General features: G+C 42.8%; 9 protein-coding genes across 11 annotated transcripts; 5 read left to right on the plus strand and 4 right to left on the minus strand.

Annotated features, from left to right (window-relative positions):
- Positions 1–128: 128 nt before the first annotated feature.
- Ssb-c31a (single stranded-binding protein c31A) lies at positions 129–745 on the plus strand. The gene is made up of 2 exons (XM_017150304.3): positions 129–288; positions 346–745. Exons 1-2 carry the CDS (start codon positions 226–228, stop codon positions 622–624), a joined length of 342 nt encoding a protein of 113 aa, XP_017005793.2. The 5' UTR covers positions 129–225; the 3' UTR covers positions 625–745.
- A 118-nt stretch (positions 746–863) lies between these two features.
- On the minus strand, positions 864–1,819 carry LOC108063260 (transmembrane protein 222). Of its 2 annotated transcripts, XM_070211645.1 has the most exons (2): positions 1,660–1,819; positions 864–1,585 (listed from the first exon to the last, which is right to left on the minus strand). In XM_070211645.1, exon 2 carries the CDS (start codon positions 1,543–1,545, stop codon positions 1,009–1,011), a length of 537 nt encoding a protein of 178 aa, XP_070067746.1. In that variant the 5' UTR covers positions 1,546–1,585; positions 1,660–1,819; the 3' UTR covers positions 864–1,008. The 2 variants fall into 2 exon arrangements, with proteins under 2 accessions (XP_070067746.1, XP_044251040.1); XM_044395105.2 differs by having other exon boundaries at positions 864–1,818.
- Positions 1,820–2,054: 235 nt separating this feature from the next.
- Positions 2,055–3,615, plus strand: LOC108063254 (cytidine deaminase). Its single transcript, XM_017150291.3, has 3 exons — positions 2,055–2,217; positions 2,279–2,471; positions 3,269–3,615. The coding sequence occupies exons 1-3, from the start codon at positions 2,154–2,156 to the stop codon at positions 3,486–3,488; spliced, it is 477 nt and encodes a 158-aa protein (XP_017005780.2). The 5' UTR covers positions 2,055–2,153; the 3' UTR covers positions 3,489–3,615.
- A 143-nt stretch (positions 3,616–3,758) lies between these two features.
- LOC108063252 (cytidine deaminase) lies at positions 3,759–4,726 on the plus strand. The gene is made up of 2 exons (XM_017150290.3): positions 3,759–3,960; positions 4,132–4,726. The coding sequence occupies exons 1-2, from the start codon at positions 3,891–3,893 to the stop codon at positions 4,572–4,574; spliced, it is 513 nt and encodes a 170-aa protein (XP_017005779.2). The 5' UTR covers positions 3,759–3,890; the 3' UTR covers positions 4,575–4,726.
- A 528-nt stretch (positions 4,727–5,254) lies between these two features.
- LOC108063165 (uncharacterized) lies at positions 5,255–6,261 on the plus strand. The gene is made up of 2 exons (XM_017150158.3): positions 5,255–5,691; positions 5,759–6,261. The coding sequence occupies exons 1-2, from the start codon at positions 5,334–5,336 to the stop codon at positions 6,193–6,195; spliced, it is 795 nt and encodes a 264-aa protein (XP_017005647.2). The 5' UTR covers positions 5,255–5,333; the 3' UTR covers positions 6,196–6,261.
- A 206-nt stretch (positions 6,262–6,467) lies between these two features.
- Positions 6,468–7,490, minus strand: LOC108063237 (uncharacterized). Its single transcript, XM_017150273.3, has 2 exons — positions 7,253–7,490; positions 6,468–7,194 (listed from the first exon to the last, which is right to left on the minus strand). Exons 1-2 carry the CDS (start codon positions 7,463–7,465, stop codon positions 6,544–6,546), a joined length of 864 nt encoding a protein of 287 aa, XP_017005762.2. The 5' UTR covers positions 7,466–7,490; the 3' UTR covers positions 6,468–6,543.
- A 140-nt stretch (positions 7,491–7,630) lies between these two features.
- On the minus strand, positions 7,631–10,322 carry Snx6 (sorting nexin 6). 2 transcript variants are annotated; one of them, XM_017150271.2, is made up of 8 exons: positions 10,212–10,322; positions 9,631–10,026; positions 9,454–9,575; positions 8,946–9,390; positions 8,700–8,882; positions 8,435–8,452; positions 8,156–8,265; positions 7,631–8,101 (listed from the first exon to the last, which is right to left on the minus strand). In XM_017150271.2, exons 1-8 carry the CDS (start codon positions 10,215–10,217, stop codon positions 8,008–8,010), a joined length of 1,374 nt encoding a protein of 457 aa, XP_017005760.2. In that variant the 5' UTR covers positions 10,218–10,322; the 3' UTR covers positions 7,631–8,007. The 2 variants fall into 2 exon arrangements, with proteins under 2 accessions (XP_017005760.2, XP_070071692.1); XM_070215591.1 differs by lacking the exon at positions 8,435–8,452.
- Positions 10,323–10,581: 259 nt separating this feature from the next.
- Positions 10,582–11,498, plus strand: LOC108063148 (myb/SANT-like DNA-binding domain-containing protein 3). Its single transcript, XM_017150131.3, has 3 exons — positions 10,582–11,008; positions 11,079–11,125; positions 11,181–11,498. The coding sequence occupies exons 1-3, from the start codon at positions 10,621–10,623 to the stop codon at positions 11,460–11,462; spliced, it is 717 nt and encodes a 238-aa protein (XP_017005620.2). The 5' UTR covers positions 10,582–10,620; the 3' UTR covers positions 11,463–11,498.
- Positions 11,495–19,113, minus strand: LOC108063150 (vascular endothelial growth factor receptor 1-like). The gene is given in 17 exon segments (XM_070218394.1): positions 11,495–11,688; positions 11,741–11,891; positions 11,949–12,021; positions 12,080–12,326; positions 12,376–12,724; positions 12,800–12,929; positions 13,065–13,209; positions 13,266–13,745; positions 14,709–15,164; positions 15,228–15,537; positions 15,609–15,635; positions 16,390–16,859; positions 16,930–17,155; positions 17,218–17,441; positions 17,476–17,743; positions 18,305–18,807; positions 19,031–19,113. Coding segments are annotated over 17 exon segments (4,224 nt in total). The 5' UTR covers positions 19,101–19,113; the 3' UTR covers positions 11,495–11,593.
- Between the last annotated feature and the right edge of the window lie 1,147 nt (positions 19,114–20,260).

The raw sequence follows: 20,260 nt of genomic DNA on the forward strand, positions 1-20,260 counted from the left end.
CGTTCCCTTTATTGGAAAAATTAAATGCATTAATTAATTTTGGGATTAAAAAGATTAGGGAATACCTATGATAAATTTTATATCTTATCGATGTATCGATTGACGAACCGATTTCTCGTTTGCTCTTTCTGCCTGCGCTTAACAACACTGCCTAACTAGCGCGAATTTTCACGCATTTTTTGCCAGTTGTTTAATCTCCTAATTCTCGAAAATAATAAGCAAAAAATGCCCAAGACAAAGAAGAAGCAACAAGCCTCCTCTTCGGAGAGTGACAGCGGACCAGAGGATGTAAGTCAAGTCGAAAATCACCAATAACTGGCCTTAATTGCTATAAAACATCTACAGCGCAATCCGCCGGCTAGCAAGAAGGCCAAGGAATCTGCAGGTCCGAAATCCTCAGCCGCCGGAGACTCTGGCGGAGATGGGGCCACCACCTGGACCCTCGAAGGACTTCGCCAGGTGCGAATCAACGAGTTCCGCGGCCGCAAGATGGTGGACATCCGAGAATTCTACGAGAAGAACGGTGAAACGCTGCCCGGCAAAAAGGGCATCTCGCTCTCCATAAAGCAGTGGAAGAAACTCCTTGAAGTGGCCGAAGAAGTCACCCGCGCCGTTGAGAATTAATCTTAGTTAATCTACTCCAAACGCCAAACTTTAAGTCATAGGGATGTAGTTACTATACACCATGTAAACAAGCATTTAAATGGGACGAACCCAGTGAATAAACCTTATCTTAGACACTAGACATTGGTAATCTGCGTTCTAAATGACCTACTTCACATGTCCTCAATTAATGAATGGATATACATTTAAATGCCTATTAGATGGGTTTCTTATCTGGCACATGATGCCCACTAAAAGCGTGGAATGAATAAATAAAACGTTTATTGCACGACATACATACTTAGATAAGGGGCTCAAAACAAATTATCTTAATTGCTTCCGTGCCATTGTTTCACACTAAACATATTTGCCATTAAACTAAACGATTAAACATAATCTTAGTCACTAGAAGTAGACGCCCAGCAGTATGCAGATGGTCAGGAGAATCGCAAACGGCAGCCAGGTCTTGATGAAGCCCCCGATTCCGACGTACCGTCCGCAGACAAAGAGCCACATGCTCAGGATGACCATGTTCCAGCTGGTGCTGTTGTTGTAGCGCATATTTATGAGAGCCGTGGCCACATGCGAGTGGCAGTTGTCGCAGAAGATGTTGTGGATGCGGGTGCCATAGAGCACGGATGCCTTGGAAACGGCCTCATCCCAGGCGTAGCTACCGCCCTCCACGTACTTGGGATGCAATCTCAGGTAGCGAGTGGGACGACCAAAGGCCATGTTGTCCTCCGAGACGAAGTAGGGGCCGGCAAAGTCACGGATCACTCCCGACGAGGTGCAAATGCCCATGTGACCGATCATGGGCAGCAGCCAGGTGAGCACCGGAATGGGGGTCCAAACGATGCAGTAGGGGAATCGCTGGTCCTTCTCGCTAATCGGTGGTAGTCTGTCCGGGTCGCCATCGCCCGATCCTCCGCCGGAACCGCCCATCGCGATCTGCACGTCCTCCGTCGCTGTTCTGCTCTGGTGACTTGGGTTCGTCGACATTATTACACTGAATGAGGTAGAAATTTGTGCGGGGAAACCACAGCAACAGTCACTCACTCTCACGGTCTTTCCCGTCGTAATGACCACTAAATCGGTCGCTAACTTTTCCGATTGGGCTCGAATTGTACGATAAGAGAGAAATAAAGCAGACGCAATTCTATGGCACAAACAAAATTCAACCACTTCCACCTGGGTTTTTATTTACATGGAGTGACAGTGTTGGAAAACGTGGCTGCGAGTGGGAGGCGGGGGCGTCTCAAAAGGGGGTTTATAAACTAAAAAATAAAAAAGGGTCTAATTTACAAAATGTGTGGAATAGTATTATAAATTTAGATAAAACATAAATATTAATTTTGGTACAAATATAAATTTTTATTTTATTATATATTGGAGCTAGTAAGCTCATCCCCCTAGAAAGCCAGCCTGCCTACGCCCCTGCCAAAAACAGCTGTTGCAGCTTTGGCTTTTCTAGTGGCAGTGAGAATTGGAGCTGTTGTTTATTTGTTGAGCTGCTTTTCCTATTGCGAAATATTAATTAGCAATCATCGGCCATGACACAGGTGTTTATCAATGGTGCAAGAGACGAGCCCAATGTGCGGGAGTTCGAGAGCATGGGTACGAGGTCGGAAAATGATAATACATCAGTCTAATTGTATAAATATTATTCTCTCCGCAGATCCTTCGATCCAAGAGCTCATCCTGGCAGCCACCGAGGCCAGAAAGCAGGCCTACTGTCCCTACAGTAACTTCGCCGTGGGAGCTGCTCTGAGGACCAGCGATGGCACAATATACTCCGGTTGCAACATCGAAAACGGGGCGTATGCCACCTGCATTTGTGCGGAACGCACTGCAGCCGTCAAGGCCATCAGGTCAGTGGGTCAATATGTGGTCATATGTATATAAGTCCTCTGATGAAAATCAAGCTTCGAAACAAAATCCTTTCTGTATTTTATACATTTAGATATGTATATTCAAAAACTATAATTTAATTCATTACAAATAATATTCATATTTTTCTAAAATACTATGTTATATTTCATCATTATAAGATAACCCTAGAGATAACCCTATATATTTTGTAAATAAGAATTTTAATCAGTTGTTATACATATTTACATATGTTGTTGCGCCATTTAATCTGGGAAATTTCTGTTTTTCAATATTAGTTTTCATTCATTCTAACTACAGTGTGTATTACTTCATTCATAAAGAAATTTTTTAAAATATTCGATTTGTATATAATTTTATTATGGTATTAAACTCGATATAGTTTCACTGTTTTCAGATTCTTTCTATTGAAATACAAAATTTTTGTTAAAAACTCTTATTTTTAACTATAAAGGTAGTAATATATAAAAATAGATTTTTGTATAGTACCTAGTTTTTAAATATTAGTTTTCATTCATTCTAACTACAGTGTTTATGAATTCATTCATTAAGTAAATTTTTAAAAATATTCGTTTTGTATTGAATCTTTTTATGGAAATATACTCGATATAGTTTCACTGTTTTCAGATTCTTTCTATTCTATAATACAAAATTTTTGTTGAAAACTCTTATTTCTAACTATAAAGGTAGTTATATATTAAAATAGATTTATATTTAGTACCTATCCTGTTTGGAAAATAATTTATTCTGAATAAACTAAAAACTATATATTTTTCAGTGAAGGCAAACGCGACTTTGTGGCCTGTGCGGTGGTGGCCCAGCAGGACAACGGCTTCACCACGCCCTGCGGCGTCTGCCGGCAGTTCCTCTCGGAGTTCGTCAACGGCAAGGACATCCCCCTTTATGCCGCCAAACCGACCAATCTTCCGTTGAGGGTGCTCTGCACCAGCGTCCTGCAACTGCTGCCCAACGGCTTCAGCTTCTCGAACGGGAAATAGGAAGAGACAAGCCCAACCGCCCGCTGCAATCCATGTGCAATAGTTTATGTGATTCCCAGTCTGTTATATTCTGTAAACCCACCCCTCGTTGTTTGTTGATTGAATAGCTTATACAAGGCACAACGCATCTGTTTGTGTTTTTCACTGCTCTCCACGATCGCTGCTTATCAGCCGGATAGTTCGCTCTCCCGCTCCGAGTTGGCCAAGTGTTTATTTTCGTCACCACCACACGCCGGAGAGGGCTATCATCATAGCCAACTTCGCGCGGCGCCGTCACCACAAACCGTCCATTTGCCAGCGGACGTTCAAAGGAGAAACAACGAGCCACGCACTCGCCTCGCTAAAAATAAAACAAAATTCAAGAGTCGTGCCTCCTCCATTGACCAAAAGTATTAAATAATAATGACACATCTGACCAAAAATTTTGCACGCCCCGAAAAGGCAGAGGAGGTGGCCACCTTCGGCAGTCTGGGTAAGATTACTGCTCCAGATCGATGATAAGAAAACGATCTTAACATATCTATGAAGTTAACCATCCCCAAGATATAGTTGTAAATATTTCGAATAACCATCTGCTAAGATCCAAGTTCTAAGTGGTATTTTTCTATGTCACTACTGTGACGTGGATTGTTTTGCCTTCCAGATCCCTCGGTTCAAGAACTCTTGAGAGCTGCTTTCGAAGTGCGTCAGCGGGCCTATGTGCCGTACAGTGGATTCAAAGTGGGGGCTGCTTTTCGGGCCAAGGTCGGTGGCCAGATCTTCACCGGATGCAATGTGGAGAACGCTGCCTTCACGCCGTGCTCGTGTGCGGAGCGAACTGCTCTGGCGAAGGCCGTAAGCGAGGGAGCCACCGAGTTCTCCGTTGGAGCTGTTTTGGCCTACGAACCCGACGTCTTCACCACTCCCTGTGGCGTTTGCCGGCAGTTTATCCGGGAGTTTGCCACCGAAGATATACCCATCTACGTGGCCCAGGCAATCGATGCGAGGATTGCGGCAAAGGAGGAATTTCTACAGGACGACGACCCCGTCCTATGCACCTCGATCTTCAATCTGTTGCCGAGCAGTTTCAAGACCTATCGAAAGTAAAATAAAAGCCACCGCGGAGGAAGAGGATCGGAGAGAGAGTAGGCAGCTAGTTCAAGGTTGGACCACAACCCCTCACACTGCCCCTTGTCAATAGTAATCTATATAATTTTAATCTAATCACTTGAAATAAAGAAAATTACACTACCTAACAAGGGTGAATGTTTTTTGCTCAATAAAAATATGAGAAGGTAGATAGCTTTTCAAAGATTAAACCTTTGAAATATTATTGAAGCAGCTGATTAAATACTTTCGATTAGATTTATGAAAAGAATAAATGATAAATTAGCTAATGTCAGTTTCCGTTACAACAAAATTAATAAAAAGCTCTTATCAAACAAACATTAAACTATTATCATTCGTTAAGAGCTATTCATTTTGATTGATTTATGCCTAAGTATTTGACGTTAAGAAATTTTATAAGGTGGGAATTCCCGATTTATGAAAAAGTAAGACTAAGCACTTTCTTGATTATCATGAAAATAGAAATGTAAGCTTAAGTATTAGATTTCAGTGGTTGAACAGTACATCTATACATACTTTGCTGAGGATTTGTTTATGATACTTTATATTATAGAAGGAATTTTTTCCATTCTTTTTGAGTAGATAAGCTCAATAAATTCCCAAAAATTAAAAGATTTTGTTAGTAAAGATAGTAGGTATTCAAAAATATCAAAAAAAAAGATTGACATTAGTATTCTACAGATTTCCCACAGAATCAGTATTCGTTTCCGATTTACAAAAATTTAAAGTCCAAAGAAAATGTCCGAAAAGCGGAAGCTCCTTCAGCGGTACATGAAAAACCTGAACGACATGCAGGATGAGCTCACGCGAAAGCAGCTGGCGAAGAAGATGAAGGATCTGGAGCGGTTGCAGTGTGAGCTAGCTCGTCGTCAGGAGCGGTCTGGCACCAAGTGCGCTGGCGGAAAGATCAAGGAGATGCGCCAGAAGAGGCTCCAGAAGGTCCTGGGCTCGTACATGATGACCTTGGAGGGATTGCAGTGTGAGCTGGCCCGCCGGGAAGCACGACTCAATGGAGATAGGGGACGGGCCAGTGAATCCGAGAACCTTCTACATCCCCCGATGCTGGATGAGTACACGGTGGCCTTCTGTGCCGTTGGTAGGTGTATCCCTGTTCTGTATGCTAGATCTTTTCATCTTCATTACTGGATTTCTTTTTCCCCCAGGTGAAGATGGTCGCGAGCTGCTGGAGGCGGCTCTCTCCGCCCGCAGGTGCGCCTATGCGCCGTACAGCAACTTTAAAGTCGGAGCAGCTTTCCGTGCCAAGTGCGGCAGGATCTACACGGGATGCAATATCGAGAACGTAGCTTTTACCTCCGGAAATTGTGCAGAGCGATGCGCTTTGGCCAAGGGCATCAGCGAGGGCGAGAAGAAGTACACGGCTGGTGCCGTGGTGGCCTATCATCCGGATGGTTTCACCACACCCTGCGGCGTCTGCCGCCAGTTCATCGTGGAGTTCGTGCACAAGGACATTCCCATTTACATCGCCAAGGCTCCGCCGCCGGAACAGGAGAGTTGTATTCCTGCCATTCAGGATGATGATGAAGTGCTGGTCACCTCCGCTTACCACCTGCTTCCATACAGCTTTACTTCATTTGAGTGAACTACTAAGCAGAACCCATATTTATGTACCTTAGTAGGACCTTCCTTGAAGTCTGGATGCAAAAATTTAATTTCAGTTTTTATTAAATGCAATAAACTTTATATGTAAAATTTCCCAGAAAATGAATGCATAAAAATTAATTTCTAAATTTTAGAAATCTCGCCATTGAATCGGCCTACCTTTGAAAATAGAAAAAAAATTCTTGTTATTAGAAAATTTGCCTTTGAGTATAGAAAAGTGGAAAAAATCAATCCACTCAAAAAAATTAAATATTACTGACCATATGCTCTATTCATCTTAACATAAATTTAGTTGAAGGTAAAGACAAAACGATTAAAGAGGAAACTCCTAAACGTACTTGATAACGGGCTCTCCCGATCCGTAGATGTTGTACTCGCTTTTCGTTGCAAACGGCGTAACTTCCTCGTGCACCAGGATCGGTTTCACATCCGGATCGAATTCCACCCTTCGGAACTGCGGATCCGTGAAATTAGCCCGCACTTCGGTGATCATTCCCGAATGGGGCACTCGTTTCGTGAGGTTTTGGAACTCGCATCTCCGCTTGGGACAAATCTGCGTGTTACCCTCGTCGCACATTGCGTGATCCTCTTCACGGCTTACTTTCCGAGTGGGCGGCATCTTCTCCGACCAATTCCAGAAAGTTATATTATCGTGGGCCGCCACACCGCCTGTTAAATCCTCGGGACTCAAGCGCACATAGGAGAGATTATAGGTGGTGGCAGAGGGGTCCAAGTACTTGCTGTAGGACGCCTCCGAACGGTCGATAATCAGCTTGGTGGCCGCCACCGGAGTGGGCATTGTAATCGGGAGAATTTCCTGCTCCTCGGGAAGTTCTTTGAGCACAAAAGAATCGTGACTGACACTCGAAATGGGCTTCATCTTCCGCTTCACGAAGCGAAGTTTGCCCTCCTCGAAGGGCTTCATGTACTGGGTCTTCATGTTGAGCGAGGGATTCCTCAGGGTATTAGGATTGCCGTACTAGAAGGATAAAACAATAGTTAATTTGGTGCAAGAAATCCCATAACAATCTACTCACCTGCCACACATAATTGGCCATGCACTCCGAAGTCGGCTTCTCCGACAGCAGCGGATCCTGTACATAAATCCCTTTGTCTGCAAACTTGGCGTTTAGCTTGTTGCCCATCCTCAGATCGGTGATGTGACGATGCCCGCGATAGTACGAGGTCCTCCAATCCGGATCCGTGGCGCTAACAGGGCGCTTGTAATCAAAGACGCCATAGTCATCCATTTTTAAACAAATAAAAACAACTAGAGAAATCTGAAATAAACTCCCGAAACGAATACAATTTTCAGCTCTCCTTGGGACGCTAAATTTTGTAGCGTTCGCTGTTGCCTGGCTACCGAACCGATTCCAAGCAAGGCTAGTATACTGACTGCTCGCAAACAGCACGCCTTCTGTACAATATTTCTCGTTTATATTCTGCTTCAAATGCAAAAGTGTTTACAATATAGTTGTAGTTTATGCTTTAGAGAGAGGAATGCTTGTTTGACAAATATAAAAGCGCTCTGTTCACAAAACAAATGGATATTCGTTAATATAATACGGGGGCTAAGGTAATAATGTTGCACTCGATCTGGCCTGTGCAATAATAAACTGTTTGCTTAGCAATTAAACAATTGATTTAGTTCGTCTCCCGGGCGTTCGTGTTGTCAATGAGGCGTGCGGTTCAATGGGGTGTGTAAACAATGTGCGGGTGACTCCTACTCCTACTCCTCATCCACTTCCACTTCCGGTTGCGCCGGCACTTCCGCCTCCCCCGGCTCCACGTCTCAGGCAATCTCTTTGAGCGCCAGCAGCGATTGGCGCAAGTACTCGTACTGGGTCTTGGCATGCTTTATCTCCAGTTCCGAGAGCTCCACGAGGCTTTGGGAGAGGCGGAAGTTAATAAATGTTAGTTTTATTAATAGATTTACCCACCTCTTCTTGAAAGCAGCCACCCGTCGGTTGCGGAAACCGATCAACTCCTCCTTTCCACAGGCCGACATGGATTCAAACTTTTCACAGGCCTCCGCCTGGGCAGTCTCAGCCTACGTATGGTCAAAATAAAGGGATTAGTTACGAATTGAGTACATTAGGCCACAACAAGGACATGCTAGAGTGAATATGGGTGGAGCAACGGTGGAATGCATGCAGCTGTTACGTGCGGTGGCGACACATCTACTAAACCGACGGTTAAAACGTTAAATTGCCAAATACCTCTTGCACCTCCAAAGGCTGCAGAAACAGAACCACAAACACGCACAAGAAGTGAAGAGGAAGGGACAGGCAGAGCAGAGCAGAGAGCAGAGCAATGTGGGGTTGTGGACGGTAGAAATAAAATACAAGAACGCAAATAATTTGTTGTTTGTAATTAGTGAAGCGTGAGAATTAATTGCCCCGCTGGAAACGTTGTTTAGGGAGAACAATTGCTCTTTTTAAACGATCTGAAAGTTGGTTCTGGTGGCCCTTATTTTGATCTTACCGCATGAACATCCTTGTTTTTCGAACGGGCCTTCTCCAGGTTTCGATTGGCCGTCTCATAGGCGGCCAGGCATCGCAGGCGCCGGATGAGTAGAGCTTTGGCAGCGTCACTATCTCGCTGGTAGTAGCGCAAGGTATCGCCCAGCTTGAGATCCTGATCGCTGGCCACTCGGGTCTCCAGATTCTGTAAAGAATTATAAAAAATGAAGTACGGGAGTACATTGAGGATTTATCTGCGTATACAAACCTTAATCCTTTCGAATATCTCCGCCGTCTTGGCCACAAACGTCTCCACGTTCCCCTTCTCCGTGGTCGAGAGTTGCGTCAGCGCATTCGATATCTTCTGATGCGAATCGCCCACATCCTTGTGGCGTTGCGTCATTTTCTCCGTCCTGATCGCAGCCTCGCGCAAATGTCCATGGTATTCGGTGAGGAACTGCAGCTCGTTCTCAAAGAAGTCGTTGACATCCCGCACCGTGGCGCTCAGCAGGATCTCGTCGGTGGTCTTGCCCAGCGACTTGACGAAGCCGCCAAAGATGGCCATCTTCTTGCGCGGCTTGGCGCACAGATCCTGGTCGTACTCGAGGAACACCTTCAGATGCTGGTCGACGCGAAAGACGGGATGACTGGCCAGGCGGCGCAGGAACACCTCGTGCATGGCCACAGTCTTCTTGAACGTGGCCAGGTACTCGCTGGGAAATAAACGTGGTCGAAATGAGTACATATAATCAACATTTAGCTTAATTATCACTCACGCCTCCAGCTCTGACTTCATCTTCTTGAACTCCTCTTTGGTCATGTTGCCCTCGCCTTCGCCCAGGCGCTGCAGCTTCTCGCGGGAGGCATCAAAGTCCGGACGCGGGGGGCAGGGCGGAATCTGGCAGGGATTTCCATAGATTAGCAGGATGTCAAAGGTTAACTTAGAAACTCACAATGTAGCCGGCGTAGTCGTCGTTCTCCTCGATGCGGTCGTGCAGCCAGACAAACTCCTCGTGCTGGCGCACCACATTGTTGTCCTTTTTCGCGAATCCCGGCAGCGTGGTGCGGGTGTGGACTGTGAACTTGACCTTCTCCTTCTCGCTCAGCGCATCGGAGATCTCCACGTGGAGGGCGTTCTCGCCCAGAACGGCGGGCGTGGCCGGGGCGGAGGAGGAGCTGTCCGGCGAGGTGGCGGATCCGCTGCCATTGGTGGCACCACTCGGGGCGGGTGCTCCTTCGCCCGGTGCTCCTGGCGGATTTGCCAGCGGATTTGTGGGCGAGACGATTTCCATGGTGGCCCCGTTGTTCGTGGAGGGACTGTTCAGCAGGTTTGAGTCATCCGTGCCGTCCTACGGAAGTCAAAGAAACCATTAGCCGATGTGCACTCTAGTTACGCCCATTTAATGATAAGACTGCCTTTGTGTGCGGGCGAGGCGTCATTTTGATGCCACGAAAACGCAGTGCATCGCAGCAATTTAATTGTTTAAACAATTCCACTATGAAGCAGTGAAGTCCGGCTTCCATTTGTACTTACCATCATTTTGCGGCCGAGTAATTAACAATTGAATTGGGCTAAAAACAATTATTACAAATTGCAGGGAGAAATTAAACAATCTTTGTTTTTGTAAATACGGTCATACTAGACATATCGCTTATCGCCTATCGGTGGGTGGCAACAGGCGGACAATCGAATAGTCGATACTTCGCGGTTACCCTTTAATCGCATTTAAAAAGTCTAAAACTGGTACCAAAATGTAATTCAATTAAATGCTTTTTTATTTAATTTTTATTTACGGTTTATTTTATAAATCTTATTTTACTTTTCCTATTATAACCATTTTAAATATCTTTATCTAGTATTAAAAAAAGTATACAATCTGGTTAGTTTGCTTTTCCATTTCAAAGTGTCAATCGTGATTTACTTAATCCGGATTTAAAACGAAATGTTTAACCTTAGTCAAATGCAAAAGCAAACGCGAAAACGGGGCAAGAACTTTGTCCTCTCCGAAGAGATTAAGCTGCTGGAGCTCCTCGAACCCTATAAGCACATCATCGACAACAAGAATTCCGATGCGGCCACTTGCCAGTTGAAAAAGGAAACCTGGGAGAAGTTGGCCCACCTGTTCTCCACCCAAACTGGCTCGAAACGCACCTGGAGAACCCTGAAGGATAAATACAAGAACATGAACACCAAGCTCAAGACCGAGGGAACAATGATTCCCCGCATTCTTAAGACGGAGGACTTTGATCCAGTCAGCAGTTGTGTGTCTGTCGTGTATGAGGATTCCGATCCAGACAACTCATTGGATAACGAACGACAGGATTACCAAGGTGAGGAAGATGCGGATTTATTTATTTAATTGGTTTTAAATAATGTATTTTAATGTACTTTAACTTCCAGACGATGGGGTTGAAAACTTAACTATTCAAACAGATTCAATCGATCAGGTTTGGAGCACCATTTTAGTAAATATAAACCGTTAACAGCCCAACCCTATTTTAGGGACCTTTCTATGAAATTCCCGAGGGGAATCCCCCAGAAGTCCAGACCATTAAGAAAAAACCACCAAGAAGATTTATTATAAGTAAACGGAACAAGAAGAGATTACTGGACAATGAGCAAATTACGTTGATTCGACTTCAGCAGAGGTTCTATTACAACGAAAACATAAGATCTGGGGAGAAACATCGCCTGGAGCTAAGGTCAATTAGTCTGAAGAACGAACTCTTGGAACTAGAAATAGAGGAGAAGCGTCGACGCATTAGGAATGATCAACAAAATTAAATTAAAGATACTAAAGCGATTGTTGCTATAGTTGTTATACCAATTGTATTTAAGTAGTACTTTTATAGTAATGCTATGAGTTTGGGGATCATACTTAGGTCTATATCTTGACAAGAGGTTTTGAGCTAAAACTAATGGCTCCTTGACTTGCTAATACCTTCTCTGCTTCTTCTACTTTTCGGTGGACAGCGGCTGGGTATCTCCTCCGGAGCTTGTTCATCGATGTCTGTGTGAATGCCTAGTTATTAACCTGATCTTTATACTTTATATCTACTCACGGATTTTGGGCACAATTCCTTTATTCACAAAGCGCGGAGCGGCGGGCGCCACTTCGTCGGGGGATCCCATGAGGGCCAGGTAATCCGTAGACTGGGTCTTCATGTACTCCACGTTGCTCTCGATGTACGGGTTGTTCATGTCTAGGTAGTGCTGCGAAATTTAGATACTACACTTAGGTTCTTTATAACAAAGTGGTTATCCACTTACATTTGCTACATCTTCGCCCAGCATATTGCCAAAACGCATCTCCAGCTCAGCGAACAAAGGTCTGCTCTCAGGACTGGAATAATGAATTGGATAATGAATTCTATTTAATATTAAGCATATACTTCACTTACTTCTTCCGCCAGCACTCCAGCATAATCTCGTAGAGCTCCTGATTGGCATACGGCGGCTTCTCCATGCGGTAGCCATCGTTCAGTTTGTTGAACAGGTCGTTGGGTTCTATGCCCGGATAAGGAACCTTTGCCAGTGAGAACATCTCCCAGAGGACAATTCCGTAGGACCAAACGTCGCTGTAGGTGCTAAATACATGATCGCCCAGTGACTCCAGCGCCAGCCAATTAACGGGCAGTTTGCCACCCTCTAAAAATGTTGTGATTATTTATTTAACAAATCTTTTCCCAATACATACTTGACTTTTTGTAGTTATCCGTTCGATACATGGATCTAGCCAGACCAAAGTCGCAAATCTTTACGACATTGTTCTCACAGAGAAGAATATTTCTGGCGGCCAGATCACCGTGCAACACCTTCTTCGAGGACAGGTAATCCATGCCACGGGCCACTTGGAATGCCCAGCTGATTAAGTCAACGGTGGTCACTGTCATCGGGTCCAATGAGTCTGTATTGTAAGTGGGTTGCATGAAGGTATTGGACATTATGTTTCCAATTTTTTCTACAAAACTAAAGCTATCGGATATTTCTGAAAGTTCTTGCTAATTCAGGTAGTCTAGTATATAGTATTATGAACCGGATCGGACAACAGGAAAAATAATGGAAAAAACAAATTGCTTTGTTGTTTCCTGATATTAGGTATAAAATATTTATATAATATTCTCACCGGCTCGGGTGCCCGATCGAGGAACATTGTCCAAGTTCCTGCGGTGAGGTGGCGGTTGCGTGTAATTGCTGTGCGGTTCATTGACGTACGTGTGGACGTACTTCAAGCCACCACCATTCGCATCGCTTTTAGTTGTAGTTTAGTCGCCACCAAGAAACAAAACAATTCAAGAGTTAGTTAGAACATCGGTTATCTTAACTAAGATTTAGTTTACGTTGGGATTATTTTAAGCTTCACCTTACTGGCCCATAAAAACATACCGTTGTAGGCCGAAGTTTTCGGAAATGCTGGGATCTATTTCATCGGAATCCGGACTGATTTGGTTGATAAAGCACTTTCTGTTCCTCAGAAGGAAGTTCTGAATATTGCCAAAGCGACAATACTCAACAATGACCATAAGTTCGCCTAAGTGTTAGATATATTAAGATTTAATTTTATTATAAGAAGTTCTCTGAACTTACGCTTTGCAATATTTTTGGTGACGGCTCCCAGGAGATTGACCACATTCAAGTGCTGGCCCAGATGGACCATAATCTTAAGCTCGGAGACCAGTGCCCTCACCACCTCGTTGTCTGCCGTTCGCTTGACCATCTTGACCGCCACCGTGGTGACAGGCTCCTCCTTTCGGATTCCCCTGGCCTCTCCTTTGAGCACCACGCCAAAGGCTCCGGCTCCCAGCTGATTGCCCAGCTTCAAGTTCTCTGGCGGGAACTCGAATAACCTATTGTAGGGCAGGAGTTCCGCCTGCTCGTCCAGGGTCAGGTCGGGATTAATGTGTTCCACGGCACCCATTTCGAAGTTGGCCAAACCAGCTTTCTTCAGCTCCTTGTGCCTCCTGTGCTCCCTCTGGTATCGAATGGCCAGGAAGAGGCACAGGCTGATCAGGATGAGGACGAGAATCACACCGAACCATACCCAAGCCATGCTGATGCCAGGTAGATCTATAATGTATTATATAGCTATGAATTAGACCTAGAAGAATATCGATATTTTTGATACTTTCGCAATATTGTGTCGATAATATCGATGTTTCCCAGGAAGAAACTAAATTGTACAGAATTGATTAGGGGAGTGTAGGGTAAGGTGACGAACGATTCGTTTTTTGTATGTAACTTTTCATAAAATCAATATTTTTTAAAAGTGTTAAAGCAGAAAGTTGCTTACATCTACTGAGCATATTTCTGCAATATTAGGATTCGAAATTCCAACGGAGCTGAATCCTACAGCGTTTGGCGTGAACCATACTTTTTTGCAATTTCAAAAGTTGTAGGATAATGTGACGAACGATTTGTTTTTTAATGTAGCTTTCCCAAAAATAAATATTTTTTAAAAATGTAAAAGCGCAAAGTTGCTCACATCTACTGAGCTTGTTTCTGTAAAAGTACGATTCGAAGTTCCATCGGGGTTAAATTCCCTACAAGGTACACTTGGAGCAAAAAAGGTGTCAGTCTCAAACGCCGCAAACAAAAAAAAACGCCAGGTACCAAAAATTGTTGATTAGGATCTCATTTATACGAGCATCTTCGCTCTGGCACTGCTGAAACACAAATAAATTGAATAGGTTTGCTAGTTTGTGCACCACCTTTTAGAAAAAATTACCACACGAACAAATTACGGGACTTCTTAATAATATTACTGTAAAAACATTGTCGACACGATAAGAGTATGTAGTCGTCCCACATTTATTTGGAATTTTTATCGTGACGTTATATATGAGATTCGACGAGTTCGTCACATTACCCTACTAGTCACATTACAATTATGTTTATAATAAAACTTCATTAAAAACATAGATTTTTCCGATTAACATCGATGTTTGTAAACTATCAAACATATCTATTTTGTTTTTAGTCATCTAAAATAAATGATCATTTAAAAAAAAGCCATATTGAAGTCCGTCTCACCCGTAATGACCACCGTGAAGGTCCTCTCGATTCTGTTTAACCGGTTCTCCACCACACACCTGTAGACGCCTTCGGCCAATGGATTGATGTTCGTAATTCGCAGCGTGGAATTACTTTCTGTGACGTATTCGTATTTCAAGATCTCTGCGTCCAGATCCTTGTCGTCCTTGTACCAACGCACCGTGGCCAAGGGAATGGCTTTCGAGTCGCAATCCAAATCCACGCCTTCGCTCAATTTTCGCTTTATTTTCGAGTGGGTACTCAAGCTGTTATTCACCCACACAGGAGCAAAAGGATCGTTGACGCTCAAGGATATCTCGCGACTGCTGTACATGGAGATATTTCTGTTATCGTAGGCCCGGCACTCGTAGGTTCCTTGATCGCTGTCGGCGATTGAAGATATATGTATAGTGCTCTTGTAGGAGTACTTGGTGCGACTAGTCTCGATTTGAACAACTGAAAATATTTAAAATTTAAAAAAAAAATAGACTCATAAAATGAGTTTTACAAATGTTTTACGTTCGGACTCCTCCAAATCAGTGCCATTGAGTAGCCACACAAGATTGCTGTCAAAGTAATAGGCCAGGGCCTCGCAGGTGAAGTTCACATAATCCCCTTTCACGATCTTGTGATGCTTATCGAAGCCATGTATGGTAATGTTCTCGGAAACATCGCCCAGCAGCACATGAGCCTTCTGACATGTCCTTCTTGTCTGTCCATTTACCAGGTTTTCGGCGATGCAAGTGAGGATTCCCGGCTCCGTGGGTAGGAAGGATACGTTGTAAATACTTTCCACACTTAGTTTTCCAGGTCTCGGCTTGGACTGAAACTATGGGTGGTAAAAACAGATAAGTTAAGATCGAAAGAATTTGGAATGTAGGTTGTAAGAAATTATTGTACCTGATATTTCTCCCGTACACTCGGTATCTGCAGAACGACGAGATCAAACAGCGAACATTGGGACGACACGAAATATCAATTGGAAGATGATTAGCGAACAAATAAAAATACATTAAACTTAAATATAAAATTATGCAAAACTAACGTTCTTAAATGTTCTTGAATGTAATATGAATCTAATCTAATTTTATTTGCGTTTAAAAAGTATTTAAGGTGAATTGAGTACACATAATAGTTATTCTATTACATTTAGGGTCGTTTTCTCGTTTCTCGTTAAATTTAAAGTAGAGTTAAAACCTTGAAATTGTGTGGAAAATCAGAGTTTTAACGCTACTTTAAATTTAACAGGCGGACGAGAAAACGGCCCTTAATAGACATATTTTATTTTTTATTTTTTATACACATAATAGTTATTCTATTACATTTAGTCTCGTTTTCTCGTTTCTCGTTAAATTTAAAGTAGAGTTAAATCCTTGAAATCGTATGGGAAATCAGAGTTTTAACGCTACTTTAAATTTAACAGGCGGACGAGGAAACGGCCCTTAATAGACAAATTTTATTTTTTATTTTTTATACACATAATAGTTATTCTATTACATTTAGTCTCGTTTTCTCGTTTCTCGTTAAATTTAAAGTAGAGTTAAAACCTTGAAATTGTGTGGGAAATCAGAGTTTTAACCCTACTTTAAATTTAACAGGCGGACGAGAAAACGCCCCTTAATAGACATATTTTATATCTTCTACAATATACACTTATTAGAAAACCAATTGAGGTACTTACGCTGAAATTCTGATTGTTCCTTTCGCAAGTGGGCCAATTGGGTTGAAGTCTACAGGGTTGGAAAAGGAAGGTGACTGTAGCCGAAGGATAGGCCCGAACGGTGCACTCCAGTTGCCCCACTGTTCCCACCTTGACGTAGACGTCCGACATGCTCAGGTTTGGACCATCTATCACACTGACGTTGTACTCCCGATGCACGCTCCCCATGGAATTGGTGGCTTTCAGGATGTAGGTGCCGCTGTCCTGCAACTGGGCATTCAGCACCTGAAGCGTTGTACCCGACTCCTCGGAGATGATATTGAAGTTGTGCTCCGAATGTCGCACCTCCGAACCGTCGGGCTTGAACCAGCTGAAGGTGGGCGTTGGATATCCCTCGAAGGCGGCCCTCATCAGGATCGTACTGTTGGCCAGTTTTCGGACGTTGTAAATGCCAGAGGGCTCGAACAAGTTTAGATGGCTTTCGTTTGGTTCTGTGAGTGTCGGTATAGTATACCATTACTATAACTGATAAGAATACATTTAGCAAGTTGATAAACTCACCTATAACTTTGATCATGTAGCTGACAAAGTGTGTAATATCCGGGGTTTTATATATTTGTATCTGTTTGTTTCTGTTTTTGTATGTGTTTGTATCTATTGTTATACACTTGTATATACCGGAGTCTGAACGCTTGGCATTCAAAACCGTTAGAGTTCTCCTGCCAATCTGGTGAGTGCTGTTTCTTGTCTTGGGGTCGATTTCTGTGGTGCTTAATCTAATGCGATTCTGCGGGAATGTTTCATTTAGTCTTTAAAATTGAAGGATTGCATGGAGTGCATTTTACTTACCTTATCGACAGACGGTGTCTGCCACTCGATTCCGTATAAGGATTCAACGAAGGCGGACTGTTCGCAAACGAGGGTGAAGTTGGTGTCCGTAAGGACGTGGTGATCCACAGATGTCTTGATCACGGGCTTTGGAAGGTCTTTGTTGCTTTCTGCGGCAATGTTAGAAAGTTTAGCTTTATTAGATACCCTTCGCAAAGGACTGGGGTTTGCCAGCAATGCTACAGCTTAATGGAGATGGAGTGGGGTTACGCGGGTTACACAGATAGATAGACAATGTCTCTAAGACATTGTTAAACAAATTCTAGCTATAGAATTTTGTGTATTTTGTATATTTGTGGTGGAGGAACTCACTATCAACTGGACCATTATCAATAAAGAGCACTTCTATGCTGGTAAGCTCCTCATCGTTATGCGGGAAGGGTGAGATTGGACGACAGTAGTACTCGCCGCCATCCATGAAGTTGCGGATTTCGATGGTGAATCCCCGTTTCGGATCGAACCGACCGACAGATTTGCTGGAATATTTCTGCGCAGAGACATATTAGACATATATTGAGTAACAAAAAAGAAATTCTAAAATATAGGAAATGGTATAACTTCGTTATGGAGTGTTGATGATGGCCTGAAGGGTATATAAACTTTGACTTAGTTTCTTTCTCATTTAGAATTGAATAAAAACAAGAAAGGAAGCTAGCTTCGGCCAGCCGAAGCTTATATATTCTTGATCAGCATCACAAGACGAGTCGATCTAGCCATGTCCGTCTGTCTGTCTGCTATAAGATATAGTTGTCCGATCCAGTCGGTTCCGACATATATACTACGTGCAATTGAAAGAAGACTTTTGGGAAAGTTTTATTCCGATAGCTTAAAAACTGAGAGACTAGTTTGCGTAGAAACGGACGGACAGACGGACAGACAGGCGGACAGACGGACATGGCTAGATCGACTCGTCTAGTGATGCTGATCAAGAATATATATACTTTATGGGGTCGGAAACGTCTCCTTCACTGCGTAGCAAACTTCTGATTGAAATCATTATACCCTCTGCAAGGGTATAAATATATAAATTTGTATATTGTCCACTTACATCATCAGTATTGGTTTCTAGCCACACTTCAGTGTCAGGCATCGCTGGTTTACAGGGTATGACCACGTCGGTGTATTGCAAGGCTTTCACCACGCTGGTGGTGGACACCAACTTATTGTCTGGGTCGTTTACGTACACGTAAATGGAGCTGGCCTTTCCCTGGTTGACCAGCTCGTCCATCGCCTCCTCCGACTTATCAGCGATCTTGTTAAGCTCGGAATCTTTCACGCAATAATAGGTACCCACGTCATCAGCCGACAACATGGAGAGTGTTAGGCTGGACCCATATGGTCGCTTCGGATCTGCAGTATTTACAAACCCATACCCCTTAAAATCCATCGGATAGTTAGTTGCGCTGCCCCACCAGCTGATCGGCTCGTCGCCCTCACATTTTAGAATAGTGGTTGTCTCATCTTCCATAATAATGGAACTCCAGCAGGGCGTCATCAGGGGAGCTCCGTTCTTGCCGCTGCAGCTATCGGTACTGTCACTGGGATGCGGTACTGGAACAATTTTAGTCAATATTTATTGTGAATAATTTTCTTTAAATATTATTTAAATTTAGAAGTAGAAACAGAAAGAAAGCTGTTAGTTTCCAAACATAATTTGTATTTATGCATCATGTGTTGTTCATGGCTTTCTTTCGTCACATTATTAAATTATTTGGAATAAAATCATATATCGAAATATGTAGGTTTTTAAAGAGATTTGCCCAAAACTACTTACGTGCATCGCTCCACGAGATCCAAACCAACAGAAGCAGAAACAGCAGAATTCTCCTCAGGAGCACAGCCATATCCCCGATTTGATAGATATTCACAATTTTATACGTTGATTTTTAATGTAATTAATTTTTTTATTTATTCATAAATTTAAACAATTTATAGAGCGTCCTAGCACCACACGAGATGACGAGCTCGGTAGACACTGACTTCAATCCATAACGACCCGAGAGGGAATGGAGGTTTATGCTGATTTATCCGAGTAGCGCCACCATTATCGCTTACTTACGACACACAAAGGAATACCAGAACAATCACATGAATCCTGCCCATAAAATAGCGATAGATAACGTTAAAAAAGTTCATGTTGAACCATTTTATAAGGGTATTTTTATTTTTTGGGTTCGATTAAAATTAAATAAAAATATTTTCTTCTACGATGCATTTTTGATCCAAAGACATATTATGTCCTTAATTTTTAGGACACTCATCATGTTTTTGTGAATTGTTTTGGAATTTTTAAAATTGTTTTTCTTCCTTCCTTCACAGTGACGATTCACAAACAGTGCCCAAACCTGTCACTATTTTACGTAACGCATAACTATTTTTGAGCACAAGTGACCCTTGCTTTAAAAATATTTATACATGGGCGTAAGTTAAAAGCTGGAGGGGATTACACTTCAGGCATTTCAGCCCCCAAAGATTAGTAGGCTACGCTCATGTGCTTATATTCAAAGCAAAACTACTTAGATCGTTTAGAAATATGTTATTTAAAATTGTGACAGGTTTGGGCACTGTTTGTGAATCGTCACTGTGAAGGAAGGAAGAAAAACAATTTTAAAAATTCCAAAACAATTCACAAAAACCTGATGAGTGTCCTAAAAATTAAGGACATAAGGTGTCTTTGGATCAAAAATGCATCGTAGAAGAAAATATTTTTATTTAATTTTTAAACGCTGTTCACAAATGAAGATTTTTAAACTTTGCTGTGACTTTAAAATTTTGAATGCGCCCACCTCCTCTTGTGGTTGAGTTAGATTGAATTTTCCAAAACGACCGTATAAAAGAGACATGTAACTATTTAATTCCGAAAAGATTACCAAAATTGGTTGACCACTCTTGAAGATATATCCCAAAAGACGAAGAAAATTTGTGATTTTCTTAAATTAAAGATACCGCAAATACCAGAGCTGATGGACTATAGGCGTAGTGGCAACTTATGCTTAGAAAAGCC

Source organism: Drosophila takahashii, chromosome 2L (genome assembly GCF_030179915.1).
Source record: "Drosophila takahashii strain IR98-3 E-12201 chromosome 2L, DtakHiC1v2, whole genome shotgun sequence".
NCBI classification, from domain to species: Eukaryota; Metazoa; Arthropoda; class Insecta; order Diptera; family Drosophilidae; genus Drosophila; species Drosophila takahashii.

Bases quoted from the DNA above. Each gene is read 5' to 3' on its own strand.
- Ssb-c31a (XM_017150304.3), top strand. From the start codon at position 226: ATGCCCAAGACAAAGAAGAAGCAACAAGCCTCCTCTTCGGAGAGTGAC. The intron at 289-345 runs GTAAGTCAAGTC...AAACATCTACAG, and splicing joins GTGACAGCGGACCAGAGGAT to CGCAATCCGCCGGCTAGCAA.
- LOC108063260 (XM_044395105.2), bottom strand. From the start codon at position 1,602: ATGTCGACGAACCCAAGTCACCAGAGCAGAACAGCGACGGAGGACGTG.
- LOC108063254 (XM_017150291.3), top strand. From the start codon at position 2,154: ATGACACAGGTGTTTATCAATGGTGCAAGAGACGAGCCCAATGTGCGG. The intron at 2,218-2,278 runs GTACGAGGTCGG...TTCTCTCCGCAG, and splicing joins GCGGGAGTTCGAGAGCATGG to ATCCTTCGATCCAAGAGCTC. The intron at 2,472-3,268 runs GTCAGTGGGTCA...TATATTTTTCAG, and splicing joins GCAGCCGTCAAGGCCATCAG to TGAAGGCAAACGCGACTTTG.
- LOC108063252 (XM_017150290.3), top strand. From the start codon at position 3,891: ATGACACATCTGACCAAAAATTTTGCACGCCCCGAAAAGGCAGAGGAG. The intron at 3,961-4,131 runs GTAAGATTACTG...TTTGCCTTCCAG, and splicing joins GGCCACCTTCGGCAGTCTGG to ATCCCTCGGTTCAAGAACTC.
- LOC108063165 (XM_017150158.3), top strand. From the start codon at position 5,334: ATGTCCGAAAAGCGGAAGCTCCTTCAGCGGTACATGAAAAACCTGAAC. The intron at 5,692-5,758 runs GTAGGTGTATCC...TTTTTCCCCCAG, and splicing joins GGTGGCCTTCTGTGCCGTTG to GTGAAGATGGTCGCGAGCTG.
- LOC108063237 (XM_017150273.3), bottom strand. From the start codon at position 7,465: ATGGATGACTATGGCGTCTTTGATTACAAGCGCCCTGTTAGCGCCACG. The intron at 7,195-7,252 runs GTGAGTAGATTG...TTATCCTTCTAG, and splicing joins TGGCCAATTATGTGTGGCAG to TACGGCAATCCTAATACCCT.
- Snx6 (XM_017150271.2), bottom strand. The intron at 9,576-9,630 runs GTGAGTTTCTAA...AATCCCTGCCAG, and splicing joins ACGACTACGCCGGCTACATT to ATTCCGCCCTGCCCCCCGCG. The intron at 8,102-8,155 runs GTGGGTAAATCT...CCTCTCCCAAAG, and splicing joins GTGGCTGCTTTCAAGAAGAG to CCTCGTGGAGCTCTCGGAAC.
- LOC108063148 (XM_017150131.3), top strand. From the start codon at position 10,621: ATGTTTAACCTTAGTCAAATGCAAAAGCAAACGCGAAAACGGGGCAAG. The intron at 11,009-11,078 runs GTGAGGAAGATG...TTTAACTTCCAG, and splicing joins CGAACGACAGGATTACCAAG to ACGATGGGGTTGAAAACTTA. The intron at 11,126-11,180 runs GTTTGGAGCACC...ACCCTATTTTAG, and splicing joins AAACAGATTCAATCGATCAG to GGACCTTTCTATGAAATTCC.